A 24,276-nucleotide genomic window follows, 5' to 3' on the forward strand; every position below is an offset into this window, starting at 1 on the left:
ATTTTCTGTGAATATGCCATAATTACGTAAATTCTCTTAGCCTCAGTGTCCTTAACCATGATAGGTAAATTATGGAAAAATATTTTTAAATATGTGTGTGTGTGTGTATATGTGTGTGTGTATTTTATGTATCTAGAAAAATCATGTCTACCTCTATAAGAAGTGATTCTGGAAAAAAAAAAAAAAAAAACAACTAGGCTGATTTCCCAAACTGAAGTCATTTGTAACCAATATAAAAATATTTTCCATAGCTTTGTACTACCTACATTATTATTTAAATATTTATAAGTAATCTCACTTTTCAAATTCTAAATAAACTGAATGTGATTTTATATCACTATAATAAAGTCACCTAACAAAATAAACAAATAGCTTTTAGGACAAAAAGATGTTTCCCTTAAGTAATTTCCCTTCAATTTGTAATTATGCATAACTGATTTAACAAAGTTTAATGTTAATCATCTCTAGCCTCCTCTTAGAGACATAAACACCTTAGAATGTTTTATTTCTGATTGCCCTCCTTGCATCCTACAAGTTTTTATTGTCTGGTAATTTAACGCAGTTTTTTTGTTTTAATTTTTTTAATGTTTTATTTATTTATTTATTTATTTATTTAGAGACAGAGGGACAGAGCACGAACGGGGGTGGGGGAGGTGAGGTGGGCAGAGAGAGAGACACAGAATCGGAAGCAGGCTCCAGGCTCTGAGATGTCAGCACAGAGCCGGACGCAGGGCTCTGACTCGTGAACTGCGAGATCATGACCTGAGCAGAAGTTGGATGCTCAACCGACTGAGCCACCCTGGGCGCCCCTGCAGTTTTTGTTTTTTAAGCAAAATTTATCATTTTTACTTTTCTTGTTGCCATCAATGCTTCTTTAGATACACCTGCATGTTTACTTTTCTCTCTCCAGCCTTTTATCTTACGTTTCATTCCTCTCTGATTTTAATTTTATTCTTCCCAGTACATCTTATAGGAGTTCTTTCAATCAGATTCTTTGGTAATTTCTTTCTATCTGTAGTAGATTTTCTTTTTTTAACCTCCATCTTTTAATGATTGTTTAGCTAAGCATAGAATTCTAGGTTAATAGCTGTTTTTACCTTTGCTTGCACGTGCATATGCGCATGTGTGCACACACGCGTGACCAGAGGAGGGGCAGAAAGAGAGAGAGAATCCCAAGCATACTCCACGCTGTCGGCATGGAGCCCAGCTCAGGGCTCCATCTCATGAACCATGATACGATGACCTGAGCTGAAATCAAGAGTCAGACACTTAATGAGCTGAGCCACCCAGGCGCCCCTACCCTTACCTTTACGGTTTTTTTTAAATGTTTGTTTTTGAGAGTCTGCAAGTGGGGGAGGGGCAGAGGTAGGGGGACAGAAGATCCAAAGTGGGCTCTGCACTGAAAGTGGAGAGCCCGATACGGCGCTTTAACTCACGAACCATGAGATCATGACCTGAGCTGAACTTGGACACTCAACTGACTGAGCCATCCAGGTGCTCTCCCCTGCTCCCCGGCTTATCTTTACCTTTTTAAAGATACTATTCTGGTGGTTGGGAAGCTCTAGCCCATAAGGCAAATTCAGTCCATCGGCTATTTTGTATGGCCCATAAGCTAAGAATTTTTTAAAAGACATTTTTAAACAATTGAAAAAAACCAGAAAAATATTTTAGGACACACTAAAATTATAGAAAAGTCAAACTGCAGTGTCCATGAGTAGAATTTTATTGGAATACAATCATGCTCATATTGTGTTCATATTGTCTCTGGCTGTTATCATGCTGTAATAGCAGAGCTGCATAGTTGCACAAAGAACATGTGGCTCATGAAGCCTAAAATATATATCATCTGGCCTTTTGCAGAGGGAGTTTGCCAACCCATGTACTACTGGCTCCTATTGTTGCTGATGAGAAATATACTCTTAGTCTAATTATTATTCTTGCGTAGGCAGTTTTTCTTTTATCCAGTCATTTTCAGGCTTTCTCTATTTTTAGTGTTTTGTAATTCCACTACTATATATTCAGGATTTATTTTTATTTTCCTGCTCAGACTGAGGATTCAGGTCTTTCATCAATTCTAAAAAAAATAAATAAATAAAAAAAAAATTAGCCAGTATTTTCAAACAATATTTTATTTCTTTATTTTTTGAATTCCTATAAGACATTAATGGAATTCCTCTAAGACACAGATAATCTTTTTCTTCTGTCTTACATGTCTCTTAACTGCTTTCCATATTCTCTATTTCTCTGTGCTTCGTTCTAGATAATTTCTTCATAACTGCCTTCCAGTTCATTAATTTTCTTCAATCTTGTCTAATATGTTTTTAACCCATCCAGTTAGCTTAAAGTTTAATGATCATATTTTCCATTTTTAAAGTTTCTGTTATTTTTCATAATTACCTGTTCTCATGACTTTTCTCTATATGTATTTCTAATAATTATAAAGATACTTATTTCATTGTGTCTTCCACAGTCTATTATCTGAAGTTCTTGGGGACTTGCACACTACACAGGTAGTGTGGATTGGGGTGCACACCTACTTTGATCTAGGATTTGGATTCCTCACAGCATTTTTGTTTTCTTCTGTTTTCTATCCAGAGCTATCAGTAGAGAAAGCTTCTTTGTCACTTCTGTAGGCTAGTAAAGTTCGTTTTTTTAGTCTTCTCATTTACCGAGAGGTCCGCCCCTCCAAAGTCCAGGTTGTATACATGGTTTGACTTTCAGTTCTCAGTTTTGAACGAGGCACCTGCTCTCCCCATGGGGGAAATTGAGACTCTTGCCCCCAGGGCCTGTATCACATTTGATCGCTCCCTGAGTCACTGCACACAAAGTCATTGCCATCTGGGTGGAGGATTTCCCTTTACTCTCTCTTCCTTCTTTCCATGTTTCCTTTTCCCCCAAAGCTCAGCTCTGTAATTATACTTTCTTATTTTATTCAAATTTTTTGTATATTTGTAGCATCAACTAATGACATCATGTTTCACAAACAGGATGTCTCTTTCCGGTTTTTCTTTTAAGTTCAAACCAAAACCAGGAATGACAACATTTATGGCTAGCTTTACAAGAGTCTAGACATTATTAAGGTCTGTTTCCACCCAAAGTAGGTAAAAGATATTTGCAAATATGAAAATCTGTTGTCTCTACTAATGTCATGTCTTTGTAGGAGGCACCTAATTTCACATTCACAGGGGCTGTGGAAAATATTACTGAGTGTTTAATTGCTCACATGGTAGTCAGTCAGGTTCTGATTGCCTCCTTTGAAATAATACCATCATTTTATTCCTTGGTAATGCTTCTCCCAGATTTGGAGTGAGAAGGCCTTCTGTTGAGACACCCTCCATGGATTATCTTCCTACTGGTCTATGGTGCCCATCCAATGTGTACTGTGTGTGTCTGATCCCTTAACGTAGAAGGTACTATCTGAAATTATACACATGCCAAACCCCAAAGAGAGGAGACTTCAGCTGGGAAAAAAAGGATTTCACACCAGGATATCAGATGAAAAAGTTCTGGAGATGGATAATGGTGATGATTGCACAAAAATGTGAACTTACATCATGCCCCTGAACGGTACACTTAAAATGGCAAAAATGACAAATTTTTGGTTATGTGTATTTTGCCACAATAAAAACAATCATGATTTCAGTCATATTTTTATATATGTGTGTATATATATGTATGTGTGTGTATGTGTATGTGTATATATACATATAATGTTTTTCATAGTGAGAAGGTATTATGCATTGAGAAGGTATAATGAAGAATGCATTGCTGTATTTCAAAATAATTTTTTAAAATTAAATGTTAAGAAAGATTGACATTAGAGTTAGAACATGAAGTCAGGAACACCTGGGTGGCTCAGTCAGTTAAGCATCCAACTTCGGCTCAGGTCATGATCTTGCAGTTTCTGAGTTTGAGCCACGCATTGGGCTCTGTGCTGAGCTTGGAGCCTGGAGTCTGCTTTGGATTCTGTTTCTCCCTCTCTCTCTGCCCCTCCCTGCTCACACTCTTCTCTGTCTCTCTCAAACATTAAAAAAAAAAAAAAAAAAAAAAAAAAAAGAATATGAAATCAGCTCATAATGGCAACTGGGCTATGTAAAGCCCTCTTAGAAAGGAAATGTTGTCAGGTCATTAAAATTTAGCTGCCACTTTATTAAAGGTGTGTTCATTTATCTAAGAAAGAATGTGTCTTTGCAAAGGGGATCAATTGGTCCTGTGGGTGTCAACAATGTAGAGATGCCCAGGCAAACTGGGAAGATGCCACCTAAGCATTACCCATCTCTAGTTTCCTTGGCTTTAAATCTCTGCAGTAGATGAAGTTCCCCCAGACCTTAGGAGCTTTGAGTGACTTCTTGATGTCCACTATTTTGAATCCTGAGAATGTCCATGCTCAATAGTAATAATGATGATATGGCTAATATTTACCAAGCACTTAACTACATGTCAAACACTACTTTCAGTGTTTTGTATATAATAACTCATTTATAAAACCCTTTACAGTATGTATAGTATCTCTGATTTACAGATAAGAAAACTGAGGCACGGAGAGTTTTAGTAACTTGCTCAAGGTTACACAGCTAATAGGCGACAGAAACTGGGTCTCATCCCTGGTACTCTGATTCCACAGACTGTGTTCTTGGCCTTAGCCCCATGTAAACCACCTTCCAATAACTGGGCTTTCCATGTGATGGTCTGTGAGGACAGAGTGCATGGATGGCCTTGCCATGGCACAGGTGGAGGCTAAACCAGCTTAAAAGAAATGTTTATTTATTTCTATCTTCAGAGTATGAAGAAAATTTTGAGCCAATCTTTCTGATTTTGGACATGTTATATAAATATCAAGGTTTTCTTCCCTTGCAAATGTGAAGATCTGCCATTCTGAGCTCACATTTTCACAAGGCTGGAGCTGAGAGTACATGTGCCCCCAGTTCATCTCAGCCACCCTGATACCAAGGCTGCAAGAAAGTGGCCAGATAGCACACCTTGTTCTCTCAAAGGAGAGGAAATCAGACTTGTATTTAGCTTGCATGACTTGTTTGTTAACTGTCTGGGCTGCAGAAACATCTAGACTGTTTGGCTGTTGACTTTCCCATTGTAAATGAATAAATTGGCATTTTGGACTCTTTTCAGTTTCAGTGAGCTTGGACAATGTAGGGCATCTGGGTTTGCTTTGCGGGTGCTAATGGAGGCCCCTGCGAGTTGAGGGTGGTATGAATTCACCAAGGAGAAAGCCACTGGGTAAGGATTCTTGGCTGCTACCTGCTATCTTTCTAAGTTCCCTTGCATGACCCCACACCTTGCACCCTTACCCATCTGAGTGTTGATGGTTAAGAGCAGTCAAACTGCAGTTAATGTGAGCACCAGTGGACCGTGAGGGCAGGGGGACCCTCACCCATAGAGACAGCCTGCAAGCTAGTTAAACAGGGGGAATGACAGGGAGTTGGACTAGAAGCACATGCCAAAGGTTCTGTTTCTGACCAAACATGCGTGTCCTGAGGCAAGTCACTTCACTTCATGGGCCTCAGTTCCCTCATCTGACGAAGGAGGAGCTGTCTCAGACCCCTGCAGTGCTCAACTTCTTTGGTACCTTGGCACATTAAAAACTGCAAGGACATCTCTAAACAACAGCAATAACAAAAAGCCACATGATGTAACATTGTGTTTTGAAAGAAAACCATACACACTATGTAATCCCACTTAATGTGATGTACAACAATTGGCCAAGATCATCTATGTGATCGAAGTCCGAATTATGGTTACCTTTAGAGGGGCAAGTGAAATGGGGGCTGCCGTGAGGTATTGGGAGTGCTCTATATTGTTCCTAGGGTCCTAGGGTGAAAATTAATGTGTCTGTTTTGAGCATACTGGCCAGTATCTAATAAAATTATTTTCCCTAGGAGAAAAGAAAGGAGGAGAAAGGAAGGAATGAAGGGACAGACAGAAGGAGGAAGGAAATAGACACACACATACACACACACACACACACACACACACACACACATATTGAGACATTAAGAGAATCAGTTTGTGGCCTGCTGTTCCTGTCAGCAGCATTCCCCAAAGTGTCCCTCTGGAACATTAAACTCTCCAATGTTGCTGTCATTAGAAATTTTTCTCAGAAAGGGTGTGGGAAAGTCTGGGAAAGGAGATACTTTATTATGGAACTTCTCAAAGACTTTTATGGGCATAGTGGTCTCTCAGGAAGGCCATCATAAACAGCATTTCCTACACTTAATTGACCAAAGAACTTTTTTTGTCTCAAAATATCTCTCAGGACTGTTGCTTTTCAGGGCTACAGTTTGGGGAACTCTATTTGGAACATGGGCAGAAGCTGTCAGTATTTCCCCTGTAACTCTTGACCACATGCCATGGTGGCCAATTAAATAAAGAGGATTCTGAATCAGTAATAACTCCTTTCAATGTTTTTCAATCCTATTGTTAGAATATTTTAAAGCAGCTTTGTTGGAAACAAAGAGTACAGTTGCAGACATTTCTAGATGGGCCAATTCTCAGAAACATCATTCTCCTGGAGAGACACACATTGGCTGGTTTGCAATGGCAGTCGTTCGTCATATCCAACCCCCAGGGGAAACTGTCCCATCAGTACTGAAATACCATGTTCATTCTGACCATACGGAAATTGAATTCACATCTAGTTTTGTAAGTACTGTAACTGGATGGGCTTGTCATCTCAGATTAACAGTGGACTGTTTTCTGTTTTTTTGGGACAGGATAAAAAATGTCAGTACTCACTTCACCGAGAGGAAAGGTAGAAGTGGTTCATTGCCGAAGAACAGAATCACAGGATATTTATTGTATCAAAAACCTCATTAGAAAATTTACCCAGAAGCTGTTTGGGAGGCTAAATATCATCTATCTTCTGTAAGTATGTAGCTAAGTAACCTAGGAATATTTATCAATTTTATCACACACTAGAAGGGACCCAACTCCTTTGTCTTTATGGGGCTTATGATCAGGAAGCGAGCAGCAAGAAAATCTATTCCTGTGGAGCAGAAGATCTCCAGGAACAACCAACCTCTAAGTTCCATAACAGCCTGCAAAATGAAAGGGTTTCTCGTGGGCTTTGGATTCAGGCAAACTTGGGTTCAAATCTCAACTGCCTGTCCCACTAGTAGAATCTTGGGGTAAGTTAATAATATCAGCTGCCAGTTTTGAGAATTTATTTTCTGTCAGGTTCTGTGTTTTGCCAATATTGTCTTATTTGCAACGCTGAGGTAGACACTATCCTGCCCATTTTACAGATCAGAAAATGGAGGCCTGCCGAAGGTCAAGCAGTTAGTAACAAAGCCCATATTTGCTCTTAACCATTGTTATTAAGTGTTCCTTTAAACTTCAAAATACACATAGATTTTTTTTCTGTTTTTTTGGGGGGGGTGGGTGGGGAGGAAACACCAGAATATAAATATCCTATAATCTATTCCTTATTATTTTTATTGAAAAAGATGAAAAAAAGCTCAAGTATTTTGAATTTTATAAAGCTTCATATTAAATACAACTGAAATGTTTAAACAAAGGCCAGCCTAAGACATTAAAATTTGTAGTTTCTGGTGATCACACTGATGAATGTAATGTAAATTGACACAGTTTTGTGGTAGAGCATTAGGGCAACATGTATAAAATGCTTTAAAAAATATCTATATATCAATGAAATTATTCCATTTTTTGGCACTTTGGTGGATTGAAAACCTTAACAATGTCCTCTGGAGGGAAACAACATGTCGATACACCCCACACATGCCAACCCAAAAGTTAAGGACTGTGCAGAGAACATTATCAAAATGAAATCAGAAACTGTAGGAAAATAGCAGGAATCAATGCCACCCTCTCCTTGAGGATTTTTGCTACATTCTAGAAATCTCCTGCTTCTGTTTTGACAGCTTTGCAAAGAATGTAAGATAAATACTCCCTCTACCTAAGGAGGGAAGTATTAGATCCTTTTGTATAAAATTGGGTTGTTCATTGTAAGGATGAATGAGACATCAACTCACTCCTGAAGTGCGAAAGTTAGGAAACTAGCCTTTTCAACTTCAGCATGGAATGAAGGGGGACAAATCCTTCAAGAATTTGTAAGCATGTGTTGATTTGAGTTCCATGCTAATTATCTGTGTGGCTTGAAAAGCTTCAAAACTTCCTAAATAATGAGTACATTTTCAGACAAAGACTATGTTCATTTACCGATAGACTGAATAAAGGGAATAAAGTGGTGAATTAGATTAAAAGTGGTCACAGATTAGTAGTGTGTCCAGGAAACTGGTTGAAATAATGAAAATCAGGTCTGAAGGATGGAGCTTCAACTCAGACTTTAAATAATGCTCATAGATGGAGTTGTAAGTGATACACACTCGCAGTCAAAAATCACAAATATACGAGGTAACAGGCACCGTTAGTGAGAATCAACAATATACAGCAGAATCAGACTCTCAAAGACTTCAGATGTGAGTTCAGTCAATGAATATAAAATAACTATGTTTACTACATCTAAAGTGAAAAGATACATTTAAAAAGACCAAAAAAGTGAATAATGAGATTTGAAAAAAAAGTCAAACCATCTAGAATAGTATAGTTAAAATTAAAAGCTCATTGGATGACTTAAACATTGTAAAAGACACAGGTGAAGACAGAAGTAGCAAATGGGGCGGGGAAGGGGGGCAAATACCAATAAAATATCCAGATTCAGTGCAAAGAGACAGACAAAAAAGTAAGAATGGAACAGTTAACAGTTGGATCTATTCAGACGTCTAGAAGGACATGATGGGCAGTGGAAAAGGCCAATATTTGAAGAGATAATGGCTGACAGCTGTAACTTTCCAAAATTGTTGAAAAGCACCAATTCTTAGATCCAGAAAACTGGATCCCGAACAAGATAAATACACAGAGAATTCCTCAGCTCATCATAATGAAACAGCAACACATCAAATCTGAAGAGAAGATCTGAAAAGTTATCAGGGAGAGAAGATAAATCGCCTGTAAACAATTGAAGATTAGGCTAATGGTGATTTCTTACTAGCAAGCACGGTAGCCAGAAGATAGTAGAATGTCTTCAGTATTGGAAGAAAATAGCATCAAAGTAAATTGTGTACCTAGTGAAACAATTTTTCAATACGTAGGAGAAAATGAATGCATTTTCAGACAAGCAAAATACTGAGTTAGTTTACCAGTGAAATCTGTATAAAGGAAATTCCTCAGAATATACTCTAGGCAAAAGGAATAATTTCTTAGCTGGAAGGCCAAGATATAAGAAGGAAAGTAAACAAATATATGTGTAAATATGTTGGTAAATCTAAGAAGAAACTCTAACTTGTATAAAGCAATAACAATAATGACTAATCTAATATAGATATTAAATATAAATAGTTATATGATATAAATAAGTTAGGTAAAATACACAACAAAAATAGATGAATTGGTTGGTGCGTGATTAGAATGAAAGTACTCTTAAGGTATTATTCAGAAGGAGGGTAGTATTCAGAGGTTCTCCCCCTCCCTCCCAGGAAGCACACATCCAAGCATGTTATGGGGTAAATTATCAAACTTTATTGAAAGACATCAAAGAAGACCTAAGTAAATGAAGAGGTATACCATGTTTTTGGATAGGAATATTCAATACTGTAAAGAAGTCAATTCTTCTCCAGTCAAAATCCTACTAGGATTGTTTGTTACAGTTGACAAAGTGTGTGAATTTATATGAGAGAGCAAAGGGCCGGAGCCATTTGAAAGAAGAAAAATAAGGTGAGGAGATTAGCCCAACTAAAGACTCATGGTAGGCATAGTAATTGGGACAGTGTGGTAATGGCCAAGGAATCAGAGCTCCCAGAGACAGACCCATGCATACATGAAAACTGGATGACCAAACCAGTGGGGAAAGAATGTGCCATTCAATTAATGGTGCTGGGACAATTTGTTACCCATATGGAAAAGAGAATAAATGTAAATACGAATCTCATGTCATACAAAAAAAGGAAAAAAGCAATTCTGGGTGAATTTATGACTTAAATGTGGAAAGCAGCTAACATTGTTGAGAGAATCTTCTAGATTCCAAATTCATGTATCCAGCTTCTTGGTGGATGTCACCCCTTGGATACCTAGTAGGTACTTCACCGTTAGTTTGATCATCACCTGCCTCCAAACTACCCCATGTTTTCCCCATCTCGGTAACTGTAGCAACTCCAGCCTTTCACTTTCTTGGACCAAAACCTTGGTGTCACCTTCATACTTGCTCCTACATCCCACACCAGCAAAGCTGTCTGCTCCACCTACAGAATATATCCAGAAGCTGGGCTCTTCTTTCTACCTCGCTTCTCTTGCCAAGGTCCGATCCGAGCCTGGTGCACTTGAGTGTTACTATTGCCCCTTTCTGGTTTCTGCTTCCGCCTTGGCATCAGCCCTCACCCATTCCCCCTCCTGCCCCAACAAATTATTCTCAACATAATAGCCAGAGCGGCACCATTCACATCAACTGGTTCCTGTCGTGCTTCTGCTCAAAACCCTCCACTGGTCTGCCACGTCCCTGCCAGGATGTGGTGTGGAACCCACCCTTTTCCTTTCTGACCTCACCTCCCTTGAGCTCCACTGAATTCTTTAATTTTTCCTGGAGCACCCCAGGTACATCTGTGCCTCATCCTACAGTTATGGAGTAGTCCCCGTTGCACTTGACATACTTGCACGGTTCATCCTCTTTCCCCTATTTTTCTTCACAGCACTTGTCCCCACCTGACATTCTGTGCATCTTAGTTTAGTGGGGTTTTTTTTTTTTAATTGGCCTGCCTCCATCCGTTAGAACATCAGCTCCATGAGGGCAGGGATCTTGGCCTGTTCTCTGCTGTATACATGGAGTCAGAAAAAGCTTGGCACTTGGTATGTATTCAGTGAGTGTTTTTTGCATTAATGAATAAATCCACTACTAGGCATGTGATTGTGCAAAACCTCCCTAAGCCTGGAGGTTTTGCACAATCAGTTAATAACCTCATCTGTGAAATGGACAGTTGCACTTCATTTATAGGGTGAGTGGGAGAGTGAAAAAGTTATTAAATACAGTGCAGTGCCTAGCTCCTAGGAGGTGCTCATAGCTGCTGTATCCCCTTCCCTCTGGCTCTGCCTATAAGAGAGCAGGGACCAGGGTCAGATAGAGGCAAGCTTTTCTATTATTCTCCTGCCCTTCCTTTCTCAGCAACTCGGCAACCATAGAACAGGATGAGGCATTGCTTTATGAGTACAATGCAATTCTCTTCCATATACACATTAAAAGAAAGCAACAAGCATTAGAACATGGTACAAAAGGAGGTGTAATTGCCTCTGAGATGGAAAAACAAGTGCTAGGGGCCACTGTATGCCTTAATGAGTCTTGAATCTTTACCACGTGAATAAACTTCTGCATGTGAATAAATTATAATCCCCCAGCTTGGTAGCAGGTGTGCACGTCTGACTTGCCCCTCCTGGGGTGAAGTGTGTTACAGTTGGCCTGAGCAGGAGCGGATGTAATTTGGCTGTCCACGTGACCACCAGTGACCCATGTGATCAATTGCCAAGGGCCCATCCTTTTATGGGGTATTCAGAACATGGCATATGGGATGTGGGTGGGATTACAATTGAGGCCTTTCTACAGATTTTTTTTTTTCAAGAACCTTCCACAAGTCTGTTTTCTCAAATCCTACACACAAACACATACTAATTACCTGAAAGTTTTTGATAGCCAGTTGTTTTCAAAGAGCTTTGTACCCCTGCTTAGAGTATAAAGTCTTGGAGTAGCTGTCAGAGTACCTCAAATTTACATGTCTAATGTGTTTGTATCTTTTCTGAATTGGCAGATAAGAAAAGCATAACTTACACCATGTGGGATGGAGTAGTGAAAGATTTTTTTTTTTTTTAAGGTTAAAATCGTATCCTAATAACTAAAAAGGTTGTGACTTACCTCAGAAGCCAGCATATCTTTAGAAGTAAAAGTAAATTTACATTAAGGATGCCTGGGTGGCTCAGTCGGTTAAGCATCTGTCTCGATCTCAGCTCAGGTCTTGATCTCAGGGATGTGAGTTCAAGCCCCGCATTGTGCTCCACACTGGGTGTGAAGCCTACTTAAAAAAAAAAAAAAAAAAAAAAAGAGGGGCGCCTGGGTGGCTCAGTCGGTTGGGCGGCTGACTTCGGCTCAGGTCATGATCTCACAGTCCGTGGGTTCAAGCCCCGCGTTGGGCTCTGTGCTGACTGCTCAGAGCCTGGAGCCTGTTTCGGATTCTGTGTCTCCCTCTCTCTCTGACCCTCCCCTGTTCATGCTCTCTCTCTGTCTCAAAAATAAATAAACGTTAAAAAAAATTAAAAAAAAAAGGTAAATTTACATTTTCATCAGTGTCCTGGAGCTCGCCAAATAGCTGCTATCCAGCCCATGCAGTCTTTCATTTTTCATGTTAGGTAAGGCCCATCACCTTTTGCCAGGCCAACCTCAAGGCTTAGAGCAGGTGGTTTCTTTTCTAGTTTATTGAATTTTGTTATATTAGCTGCCAGCTCAGTCACAGATACAGGAATGAATACAACTGACCTCACCTAAAAACCCTGCTAAGTGTTAGGGGAGAAAATGAGAAGATTCGGCATAGCAGATGAGTGGGGAAAAGGGCCAAAAGAATTGTCCACATCAAGTGCACATGTCACAGGACAGGGGGGCGTGGGGGCGGGCGGGTGGCAGAAACCACGATAGGCTTGGGGAACACATGTGATGTTTAATAAAGTGGAAAATGGGGATACAGTTTCACCAAGATTTCCATCAAGTGTAGTTAAATAAAATGAATTTTGGCTGAACTTGGAAAATTCTCTAAACAAGTGAACAAATGAGACATTAATGAAAAAAAAACTCTGATTTCACTTGCTGGATAATATCCTTGAGCTTTAATGTATTTTGTGTGAAATATATACGTGTGTGGGTGTATTTTTTTAATTTGGCATATTTCAAAGAATAATCCTAAATCCAACTTTTAAAAACAAGCCTCCCTCTACCTTTTTCCTCATCTCTCTTTGCTCTCACAATAATTTTGTCTGTCCCATAGAGGACTAATGTTAAGAGGTAATAAGAACTGGAAATTATGTATACAAAAGGATAATGCTACAAAAGTTACTTTCTTGCACTTGGCCATTTGGAAATTGAAGTGCATTTTCCCATTGAAACGAAGTTATTCATGGCTGGCTTCCCAGGCAGACCCACAAAAGTCTATTTAATCTACAATGTCTGTGTGGTATAGTACTGTGCTAATTGTACTATGGAGCCCAACCACCACCCTAGGTTCCCATGGATAAATGTGTTTCAAGTTCAAATTGGGATTCCAAGAACACATTTCCCTTGTTGCCTGAGGGGATGGCAGCTGCCTTGTCCCAGCTCTTGCCCACTTCCTCCTTCATCATCATTGTCAGGTCCCATTCCCTGGGCATTTTCTTATCTGGATTAGAGTGAGGACTATCACTGTGGAGTAGTAGGTCATGGCTCTGGGAGCCTCCGGCAGAGGAACCCTGAGGACCAGGAGCTGGAGGGAGCCACTGCAGGAGTGGGAAGAAGGGTAGGGCTTCAGCGAATCAGAATGGAGAGGTTGGGAGGCTGCATCCTTTTGCTAATGAACCCCCTGTATGGATAGTATATTCTTGGGACCTGAGGGCAGTCTACTGTCTTCTCTGCATGATAGCCAGGGCTACGGTGGCGTCTTTGGGGCAGGTGCACCCTGAAGGAGTCCCCCATGGCTGAAGAGTGGGCTTCCTATGAGAGAGGACAGTGGCTGTAAGTGCTGAGATTGACATCTCCAGCACAGTGTTTCCCAAAGATGCCTATGCCTCTGATAGTGCCGAAGGCGATTTGTCTCGATACACGCAAGAACAATTTTTGTTCTAAATGTTGTATATTTTTATAGTTTTATTTATGGCAAGGGATACTGGTTTTCCATTTGTGATTTTGTTGTACATTTCCTATTGAAATAGTCTTATTTAAGCCAAAGTGAACTGATTTGAAGAAAATAAGTATAGGAAGTGCACAAATGTGAGAGACTGCAGTTTGGTGATTGGATCTAGTAAAATGATATGCTGCCAAGTGGGGGAGAAAAGCAGACTACAAACAGTATGGGTTGTGTGCCTCCATTTTTAAAAACACACAAAATACATTTCATTTGATAATTACTCTCAAAAAAGAGAGAAGTCTGGTGAGATAGAAACCAAAATACTGACACTGTTTGGTCATCTACAGGAGGTGGTATTAAGAATGATTTTTCCAATTGTTTTTCTCTTCTTGTGAGTACTTACTGGTTTTGATTGTAGTCACAATTCATTGCTTTTATGATGAAAATATAACTGGAAACCATATAGCACTCTCTATTCTGTCCATTATCTTTTCTCCTCTTCCTTCAATTACATGCTGTCTTCTTAGTTTTGAAGGAACATTTTACATCTTTTTCCTCCAACTTAAGATACCAGTAGATTTCACTCAGTTGAAAAAGTGAAAACTGCATCTCAATTTGTATACAATTGGTTCTCTGTGTAGTAAATCATATGCTGTCTCTAAGTCAGCACTCTTTCTGTCATGCTGGGCCACATGACAGGGTAGCAGTTGGGAAGGACCTGATCTCAAGATGTCCCTTTGGGATAGCCACCAGAATAAGAGTTGGAAGACCCTCGCTTCCCCTTCCTTGTGTTTATTAAACTTCCTCTGTGGCCTTAGCTTAAACCAGACCCCTCAGGGTCTCCATTTCTACAGCTGGGTCAGGTGATAGATTTTCATATCCCATAAGAATCCATTGGCCCAGGGGCATGGGCTTAGGGTTTGGAAAAATTGGCTTAGATGGCTGACAGAGGTGGGGCTAAACTCTCAGCCTCACTGTTTTGCACAGGTGACCAACTCATCCCAGTTTGCTCAGGATTTGTAGCCCTAATGGTCCCATGTTTGGGGACCTTCTCAGCCGCAGGCAATCATGGACAGTGGACCACTCTAACTGTATATGTTTAGGCCAACACAGTGGAATTGGCAACATGGAGGATAAGGAAAACTGCAGTCAGTTTCCCCAATCTCAAAGGGAAGGGTATTGGACACTTCATGTAAGTATAACACCTTTATAATGAAATGTAGTTTTCAATAAAAATGTAGTTAGTAGCACAGATGTCCTGAAAGATCTGTTCTCAAAGTTGCTGCCATGTTGTACCTACCTCTTCCAGAGGTTTCATACCTTATGTAGTGGTTGCTAGGCTTCAGTAGCCAAAGAAGGGGGAAAAATGACACCTCTTTGTCTCCCTTTTGGTAATCTTAGTCATGTGTGCACTTTTAATCATTTCTACAGGGAAAAGGCAAACCTTGCTGTTACCCTCTGCAATGACAAGGAGGAGATAATGGCCCAGGCTACCTTTGTGGACTATCCCAACTGGAATGTCTCCAGTCAGGACAACTGGGTATCCGTGTTCCGGGAGCTCGACCCTGAAATCCCATGCATGGTAAGCAGTTACACACAATGCTTATTAGAACAGCCTTAATTTTGAAGGGAAGTTCTATGTTTGCATATATGTCTTTCCAGTTTTGAGACTAAGTAGTTGAAAACTCACAACAGAAGGTATGTGACATTGTGACAGAAATGAAGTTAGCTGGCAGGGAGGAAAGATGAGTCCAAGAGCATCCCAAGAGGGGATAGGAAAAGGGAGGTAATAGATCAGTCAGCTGGTAGCAAGGCCGAGGTCATGCTGTGCTGGGAGGACTAGGAGGGAGCAAGGAATCAGTGGGAGCGTTAGATATGTACCTCTCAGTTCTCCACACTGCTCCCAACATCAGTGTCCAAATTCTTTGTTTTTTTAATTGTCTTTTTATTGAAGTATAGTTGATACCCGGTGTTACATTACTTTCAAGTGTACAGCATAGAGATTGGACAAGTCTATATGTTGTGCTGTGCTCACCCCAAGTGTAGCTACCACCTGTCGCCATGCAACTCTATTAACAGTACCATTGACTGTATTCCCTATGCTGTACCTTTCATCCTTATGACTTGTTCATTCCATAACTGAAAGTTTATACCTCACACTCCCCCTCACCCATTTTGTCCATCCCCTACCGCCTTCCCCTTTGGTAACTACCAATTTGTCGTCTGTTTCTGTTTTGTTTGTTTGTCCATTTGTTTTTTATATTCCACATATAAGTGAAATCATTTGCTATTTATCTTTCTCTGTCTGACTTATTTGACCTAGCATAATACCTCCTAGGTCCATCTGTGTTGTCACAAATGGCAAGATCTCGTTTTTTATGGTTGAGTAATATTCCACCATATATATGTACCACATCTTCTTTATCCATCCATCTATATCAATGGCCACTTCGGTTCAGTGTGTGAAGTCTTTGGAATGCTGGGAGGGTACCTGCCTTTACACTTTTTACACCGTGTAATGGTGATAGTAGAGCTTCAGGTTCCTGTTGCATTCTGTAACTTTTAAGGTGTCATTCTGGACTCTAGCTCATTCGATGTCTTCTAGCTGTGGGCACGTTACAACTTGTTGGCAACCCGACTTGGTAGCTGGTGCCAAGTCTGAGCTTTCCCTGCCCTCAGCCCGCCAGAGCCAAGCCAGCATGTGGCCCCAGTTCTGCGGAGAGCCAGAGGCCACGACTGTGGGTAGCATGTTTGCCTGTTAGTGGAATTCAAGAATGTGGCCCCAGAGCCCTAGGGAATGCCAGTTGTGTGAATGAGTGAGTTTTCCCCCCATATACACCTGTGTGCATGCACAGTACATCCCCCATGTGCACCCCAACACATTATCCAGCATTTATTCAGCTACATGATGTCTCCCCCTTGTCCTCTACTCCTCCTGTTCCTCACCACCCCAAACACCCAGTTATCATATTCACAAAAATTATCTCAAACTTGTAAATAAGCCAAATGATGCTTTCAATCCAAGGCTTGTATCTTTGACTTTCTGTTAACTGAGCTATTGTACATTGTACAGTTCTATAGGAACAGTGATTAGCTTTGTAGATTTTTGTCCATTTGAGGTGTAAATGATTTCTGTTTGGTGGAAGAGATAACCTCAAAGGCTATGGTTTATGGCCTCATAAGACATTAACCATTTTATATCTAGCCTAGCAACCTTATTCTAACATTCCCTCATTAAAATACCTAAAGTAGCCAGCTCCTCAAGTGCAACGAATTGTTTTTATCATCTTACTGGTTGCCTCATTAATTGATGGGTTGAATAAATCTCAGACGTGTGCTCATTGTATGTTTGCATTAGAATCATGATTTTACCATTTTGAAAATTATTATAAATTAATACCATTATTCATAAATATTTCCTCTTTTGTCCCTTTGTTCTCTTAAGATAGTTTCTCTTTCAACTACTTTTAAATTCCGGGGTGCCTGAGTGGCTCAGTTGGTTGGGTGACCAACTTCAGCTTAGATCATGATCTCGCAGTTTGTGAGTTTGAGCCCTGCGTCGGGCTCTGTGCTGACAGCTCAGAGCCTGGAGCCTACTTCGGGTTCTGTGTCTCCCTCTCTCTCTACCCCTCCCCTGCTCGTGCTCTGTGTCTCTCTCTCTCTGTCTCTCAATAATAAACAAACATTAAAATTTTTTTTTTAAAAACTACTTTCAAATTCCTACAACAGTATAGAGCTTAGCTATCCAGTATGGTGGCCGTCAGCCATGTGTAGCTGTTGAGCACCTGAAATGTGCTAGTGTGATTGAGATGTGCTAGAAGTGTAAAACATACACTGAATTTTAAGTATTTAGGAGGAAAAAAAGAGTGTAAAACACTTCATTAACAATGTTTATATTGATAACTTGTTAAAATGATAATTTGAGTCTGTTAGGTTAAATAAAATATATTGAAAATTAATCTTACATGTTTATTCTTTTTCTATATGTCTACTGGGAAATTACATATGTGACCTGTATTTGTGGCTCAAGTTATTTTGTTATTGGACAGCATAGATATAGAGCCTTAAGGCCTAATGTATTACTAATCCCAGGGGTATTTGCAACAGAAGTAACTAATGATTTTTATCTTAAATCTAAAAAATAAATCTTGAATTGTAATATTCTTGGTGGAAGAGAGAATTTGGAAGATAAATCAGCCAAGTAATAAGCCATGTACTCCTAAGGCTGGTCCTATTCAGCATGTAAAGCAGATGTTAAGTAAGGTGTTGTGGGATTAGCTGATAACACATGGAAAATGCATACAGTGGTGTTGTGGCTGTTCCCATCTGGACTGTAGGGTTTGTGTTATTGGCCTTTTGGGAGTTTTCAACTCCTGAACCAAACTCATGATTCTTCTCTTCCCATTTTATGTTTGATATTCCTTCCAAGTATTTCTATTTTATTTATTCGTTCATTTATTTTGAGAGAGAGCACACACATGAGTAAGGGAGGGGCAGAAAGAGAGGGAGACAGAGAATCCCATGCAGGCAGGTTCTATGCTGTCGGCACAGAGCCTTACTTGCCTGACTCGGGGCTCAAACTCATGAACTGTGAGGTCATGACCTGAGCCAAAATCAAGAGTCAGATGCTTAACCAACTGAGCCACCCAGGTGGCCCTCCTTCTGAGTATTTCTAAGGCATGCGCTATCCAACAGGAGGGAGACCAAGGCACGGATGTGCAGGTGGTAACCCAAGGCTGTCTATAAAATTGCTCAGAAAACAGGAGGCACTTTCAAGCATTCCTGTCATCCTGATCTAGGTGCAAGCACCACCCTCACCAGTTAACTAGCCTCACATTTGTAGTATCTCTAGAATTTGAAGATTTTCCCATAAACACAGGGGTACTGAGTTGAGCGGACCAATGTGTGGCTGTATGGAACAGCTGCTCATTATTGAGGCTACTTAAAATGTCTTCAGAATTTAGGGGACAAAGTTCTTTAAAAACTTGAAAGATTTAGCCTGACAGTCATCTTCGAATCTTGCTACTTTGAGTTTCCAGCTCTCAGGTTTTCTGGATCCCAAGAGTAATATTTGATTCTGACTCTGGGAATGTTGAACAAAACAAGTCATTGGATTCATAACGTGGCATCTGCCTTCCATCCTTCAAATTCATAAGAGAATCTTTCTCTTGTGTCACTTGAATAGAGCAGCAGCTGCTGACTCAAGAGCCCTGGGGAAAGGGTGATTGTCTTTCACTTGGCATAGACACCCCCGAGGACAAGACTACTGAGTTAATAATCGATTTCACTCCCCTGCAGGCACTTCCCTGCCCATAGCCCGTTTGTGAGGGCAAGAAGATGGGCTGGGTGCATTGGACTCATTTACAGTCCCTGTTTCCTTGAATAATTCTAAGCTAGGAGGACAGAAGGCAGGGAATGGAGTCAGGGAGAAAGCTTGAATGCTGCCTGAGTGTCTCATCACTTCAGACATAAAATATCACCCACAAAAGGGGGCAGCTCTGAGTTTGCGGCCGCCCCCAAATCCTCCCCCCCATTTCCCAACCCTGTTCTGACATAGCCTGAATGGTGACTCAGCTTTTAATCATGTGCTCTTTTCTTGTGCAGCCTTTGAACACGTTGTTCATGCACCTCTTTGTGGCCGTGGATGAATATTCTGTTGGCTGCTGCAGAGAGATTATTCGGTGAGTGGCTGGGGTCTTGCAGATGGTGACATCAGGGGGCTGGCAGGCAGCACCATAGACAAGACACGTTAATGCCAAAATGACACAAAAGAGATTGTGTGCATAGTTTAAAAATATTTCCAAAGGACGTGAAATTCTTTGAGGTGCTTAATTATCTTGTAATTCATGGCTGTATTAAAGCATCAATGTGGAATAACAGTGACATTTCTGAAAGAAAACAGTTTATTTCTTTGAATCGACACTCCCTCTGACACACATCTTTACTATCATTTGAGGCAAATAGTGCAGTCATTTAAAAAAATGGATTGGGGGGGAAATAAGGGAAGAATAAAGCATCACAGGTTTGGATTTTTCTAAAAATAGTTTTCTTCAGTCTTCTCTTTAGAGATGTTTATTAACCTGACAGAATGCAGAAGCATCCTGAATAATATGGTGCATCGAAATATGATCAGTTGGGCTACTGGGTGATGGCGATGTGTCTCTGACAGCCTGCACAGACATTTGGGGGTGGTGGCCTCAGCTTTCAAGGCACTTTGTAATGTCACACCAGACCATCCAGATGCCAGGTCAAAGGTTAATGTCAGCAGAAATCTGGTGTGCCACATGAATATGGCACTCTTTATTCTCTCTACCTCTGTGGAACAGACAGAAAAGAGGCCATTTGGATTATAAGGAAAAGTAGAGAAGGAAAGGACATTGCCCTGAAGATGTTCTTGCCATTACAGGCAAGGAGCAAAGAAGCCCATGTGGATCTATGAACATCTGATGTGTTTAGTGAAGGCATTTGCCTCAAACAGGTGCCAGCTAATGGGATTACTTTATTATTAACACCTGTCCCACCCTGTCTTCCCCTTGCCAGGGCTGTGTTTAAGGCCGTGCCAGAACTACACTTCATATTTCTCATAGTGCCATCCTACATGAGCCTAGGTAAGGTCTGCTCAATTACCTCCTGTCCCCAGTCTCCAGAATGGGAAATTCATGCTTAAAATGGTGCTTTTTGGAATGGGAATAAGAATGGTCTCTAGGTCCTGAATGTATAATGTGACTATTTGATTATAATAATTAAAATACAATTTCGAATGGAAGTCACAGTTTGTTCTGAAGCCCTAAAAGTTATTCCTTGGTAAAGTGAGGCCACATTTCTTCATCTCTGTGGTTTAGGCTCGACTCTCATAACGGTGTTTGAACAAGTGGGGAACATTCCGAGTCTGATGTATGATGAGGACTTTGCCGTGCACATATGTTGCAGAGAAAATCATTACCCTCAGCTGCACATTCGCAATGCCAGGTAAGGCTGAAGCAGTGCCTTTTCCTACCTGAGTTTTACACGGACACTTACCTTATGCAGAGTTGCTAAAATGCCATTTCTTACTGTAAGTGATTAGAGCTTGGATTAAATTGTTTTATAATACCCATAAGTATTACTTCATTTGGAGATGTTTACAGTTCCCCTTGATGACATAATTTACAGGCATGAATATCTGATGAGACTCATTTGGTGCTATGTGGCCAGCAAAGTTGTGCATTTACTACTTACGGGTTTCTGAGAACACACGATCCTTGGCCCCACACTGAGTCAAATAATTTTCAAATAAACATAAAAATGAATCCGCCTATTTAGTTGTCCCAATAGACCCCACCTATTTTCCAACAGTCAGTGAAAGAGGATTCTTTAACATTCAGTGGGCTCCATGACATGCCCCAAAGTTTAGCAGTCTTAAGGAGATGGCAGTGGCAGAGAGTATTTTCCAAAGATGGCTACAACACCATCTTCTATCCTTCAAGCTCTCCTCCAATGTGGCCTTGGAGACTGGTGTGCCAGAGAGGCTATATGTTGGCCCTGGGGTCGACAGCCCCAGCTAGGCTCCCACTGACAGTCAGCATTGCCTGCTGGCCTTGTGAATGAGCCATTGTGGACACCCAGCCAGGAAGACCCCCCCCCCCCCCCTTCCCCAGTAACTGGAGCCCAGCTGACATGTGACTGCAGCCACAGGAGAGACCCTAAGCAAGGACTGACCAACTGAGTCCTCCTAGATTTCTGACTCACAAAATTGTGGGCAAAATAAAAGGGTCTCTTTTTGAAATAAAAATGCATATGAAATCATTTCACAAAGGTGGTTGCTTGGTTTTATCAGTGGGGAATAAATTGCATCTTGTTGGGTCAATTGTTGCCATAAATCGTGGACTTCTTTAGAAAGTATTACATTTAAATTTTTAAAAGGTGAGAGCCTACTATTTACCAGGCATATACTATTATGGCATATTAAGAATTTATGGCATATTAAGAATGGCATCAGATCTCTATCTTTTAAAAAAATTTTTTTTAATGTTTATTTATTTTTGAGAGAGTGAGAGAGACAGAGCACGAGCAGGGGAGGGGCAGAGAGAGAGGGAGACACAGAATCGAAAGCAGACTCCAGGCTCCGAGCTGTCAGCACAGAGCCCAACATGGGGCTTGAACTCACGAACTGTGAGATCATGACCTGACCTGAAGTCGGACGCTCAGCTGACTGAGCCACCCATGTGCCCTGATAGATCTCTATTCTGATCTTGATTAGACCACTCACCAGATGGGTTATCTGAAAAGGAGAACTTGGCCTCTTCAGGCCTCAGTTTCCTGCCTGTCAGTGGGTGTGAGGGTATTGTCTACTGCCTGGGATTGTTGCAATGAACAGATGACCTGAGGAGAATCAAGTGCTTAGCACTTCCAGTCACATATAAGTGCCCAATGAAATGAAATATTATTCTTACTGATATTATTAAGTGGCTTGGAAGAGGAAAGGACAGAGAAGGATGAAGACAGCTTCATATAAAACCTCTCTGCCCCTGCCCCCAATCTAAATATCCATCAAGGAGTAAATGTTTACATTACAAATTGTGGTGCAGTATCAGCAGTGAAATGAAATGAACTACTTATAGATGCAATAAGGTGGGTCAATCTCAGTTCATGCTGAGTAAAAGAAGGCAGACATAGACACAAAGACCATATACTGTTGACTCCACTTATATGATGTGCAAATGGCTCATCTGTAGAGACAGAGCAGATCAGTGGTTGCCTTTGGTGGAGGAAAGAGTGAGACTGGAATTCTGGGGTAATGGTAGTGCTCTGTGTATTGATTGGTGGCTTTGCAGTTGCCAAAACTCACCCAACTTAATACTTGGGCATTTTACTATATGTTATTATACCTCAATTAAAAAAATAATTTAAAATAAAAAAGTCTTCACAGAGAAGGTAGCCTCTGAATCTGGTCAGAAGGGACGAGCCGGAGCTTGGTCAGAGGGACAGATTGGGCAAAGGTGTAGAGGCAGGAAGGCACCTGGAGTGTCTATTACCAGGCAGTAGGCAGTTGTGGCTGCTGTTCAAGGTGTGCAGAGCAAGAGTAGGCCACTGGATGGCCAAGGAAGAATCACAACGAGAAGCCTTTACCCTGAAGCCAGCATGGAGCACTATATGGGCTGTGTGTGAAGGATAACTGACTTTCATGTGTTCAGTGGCTTATAAGGGAGGAACAGAACAGTATGGCCAAGAAATGATTCTAGCTGGAATTCAGGCAGTGACAAGTCAAAGAGATCTGGTTGGGGCAGGTGCATGGATGCAAAGAAATGTTTGAGGGGGAAAGTTGAAAGATGAGAATGAGTTCACGGTCACTCAGGTTTTCAAGTATGGGGGGATTCACTAGCTAAAAGTAGAAATAATAGCATTAGATGGACAGTTGGGAGGTAGAAATATAGGTCCTCTCATGAGTGAGGAGGTCAGGAAAATAAAGGAGATTGTTTAGTTGTGGAGATTTTATTTTATTTTTAAATGTTTATTTTGAGACAGACAGAGAGCAGACAAGGGGCAAAGAGAGAGGGAGAGACAGAAAATTCCAAGCAGGCTCTGCCCTGTCAGCCCGATGTGGGGCTCAGACTCATGAACCATGAGATCATGACCTGAGCCAAAACCAAGAGTCTGCCACTCAACCAAGTGATCCACCCAGGCACCCCAGGAAGAGATTTTAAAGTGAAAAAGCAGAGGCCTATGGCAGAATTTTGAATGGTGAAAATGAGCGTGAATAAGGAAGAGAACTAGAAGAGAGGGAGAGGAGTCTTGTAGAAGTCAGACTCTTATAGTGGCAAAAGATGTAGGGAAATCAAATAATTTGAGTCCAAAAAGAGGCCATTGCATTTGGAAATGTAAAAAGATACAGATGAGTTGAATAAAATTGATAAACTTCTAGCCAAACTGACCAAGAAAAAAGAGAAAATTACCACTATCAGAAATGAAAGAGGTGATATCACTACAGATCTTACAGACATAAAGGGATAAGGGAATACAGCTCTGTAAATTCATCAACTTAGATAAAATGGGCCAATTCCTTCAAAAACACAACCTACCAAAACTTATTTAAGGAAAAAAATTGTAAAAACTTGGAGAATTCTTCATCTATTAAAGACCAGTTGAATGAACTTTGGGTAAGAGGGAGGTGGCTGCCTGCCTTAACACTGCCCTTACCCAAGCCTCCAGCCTTAATCCTCCCCCATCCTCATTTGCTTCTCTTCTTCTCTTGTCCTTATGGCTCTGAACTCTGTCTTCCGAGGACCTGGGCCATTTCTCTCAAGCTCATCTCTTTGGTTCCTCTGTGCCGACAGTGGCCACTTAGTCACCAGTGCCTACCTCCATCCCCTTGCTTTGGGATCTGGTCTTGTCTGTCCTTGAAGGGCAGAGTTGAGTTTTG

General features: G+C 40.8%; 1 protein-coding gene across 3 annotated transcripts in view; it reads left to right on the forward strand.

The window, feature by feature from the left end:
- Positions 1 to 24,276, forward strand: part of CFAP61 (cilia and flagella associated protein 61) — a 279,904-nt gene that overhangs the window by 560 nt on the left and 255,068 nt on the right. For all 3 annotated transcript variants that reach the window (XM_019462387.2, XM_019462391.2, XM_053890470.1), the window contains exons 2-6: positions 6,729 to 6,879; positions 15,309 to 15,459; positions 19,482 to 19,558; positions 20,418 to 20,485; positions 20,720 to 20,846. In XM_019462387.2, coding sequence (XP_019317932.2) covers positions 6,737 to 6,879; positions 15,309 to 15,459; positions 19,482 to 19,558; positions 20,418 to 20,485; positions 20,720 to 20,846 — 566 coding nt within the window. In that variant the 5' untranslated portion in view covers positions 6,729 to 6,736. The remainder of the gene's footprint in view (positions 1 to 6,728; positions 6,880 to 15,308; positions 15,460 to 19,481; positions 19,559 to 20,417; positions 20,486 to 20,719; positions 20,847 to 24,276) is intronic.

The sequence above is a fragment of the Panthera pardus genome, unplaced genomic scaffold (assembly GCF_024362965.1).
Source record: "Panthera pardus isolate Hobbes unplaced genomic scaffold, ASM2436296v1 HiC_scaffold_25, whole genome shotgun sequence".
Classification (NCBI taxonomy): Eukaryota; Metazoa; Chordata; class Mammalia; order Carnivora; family Felidae; genus Panthera; species Panthera pardus.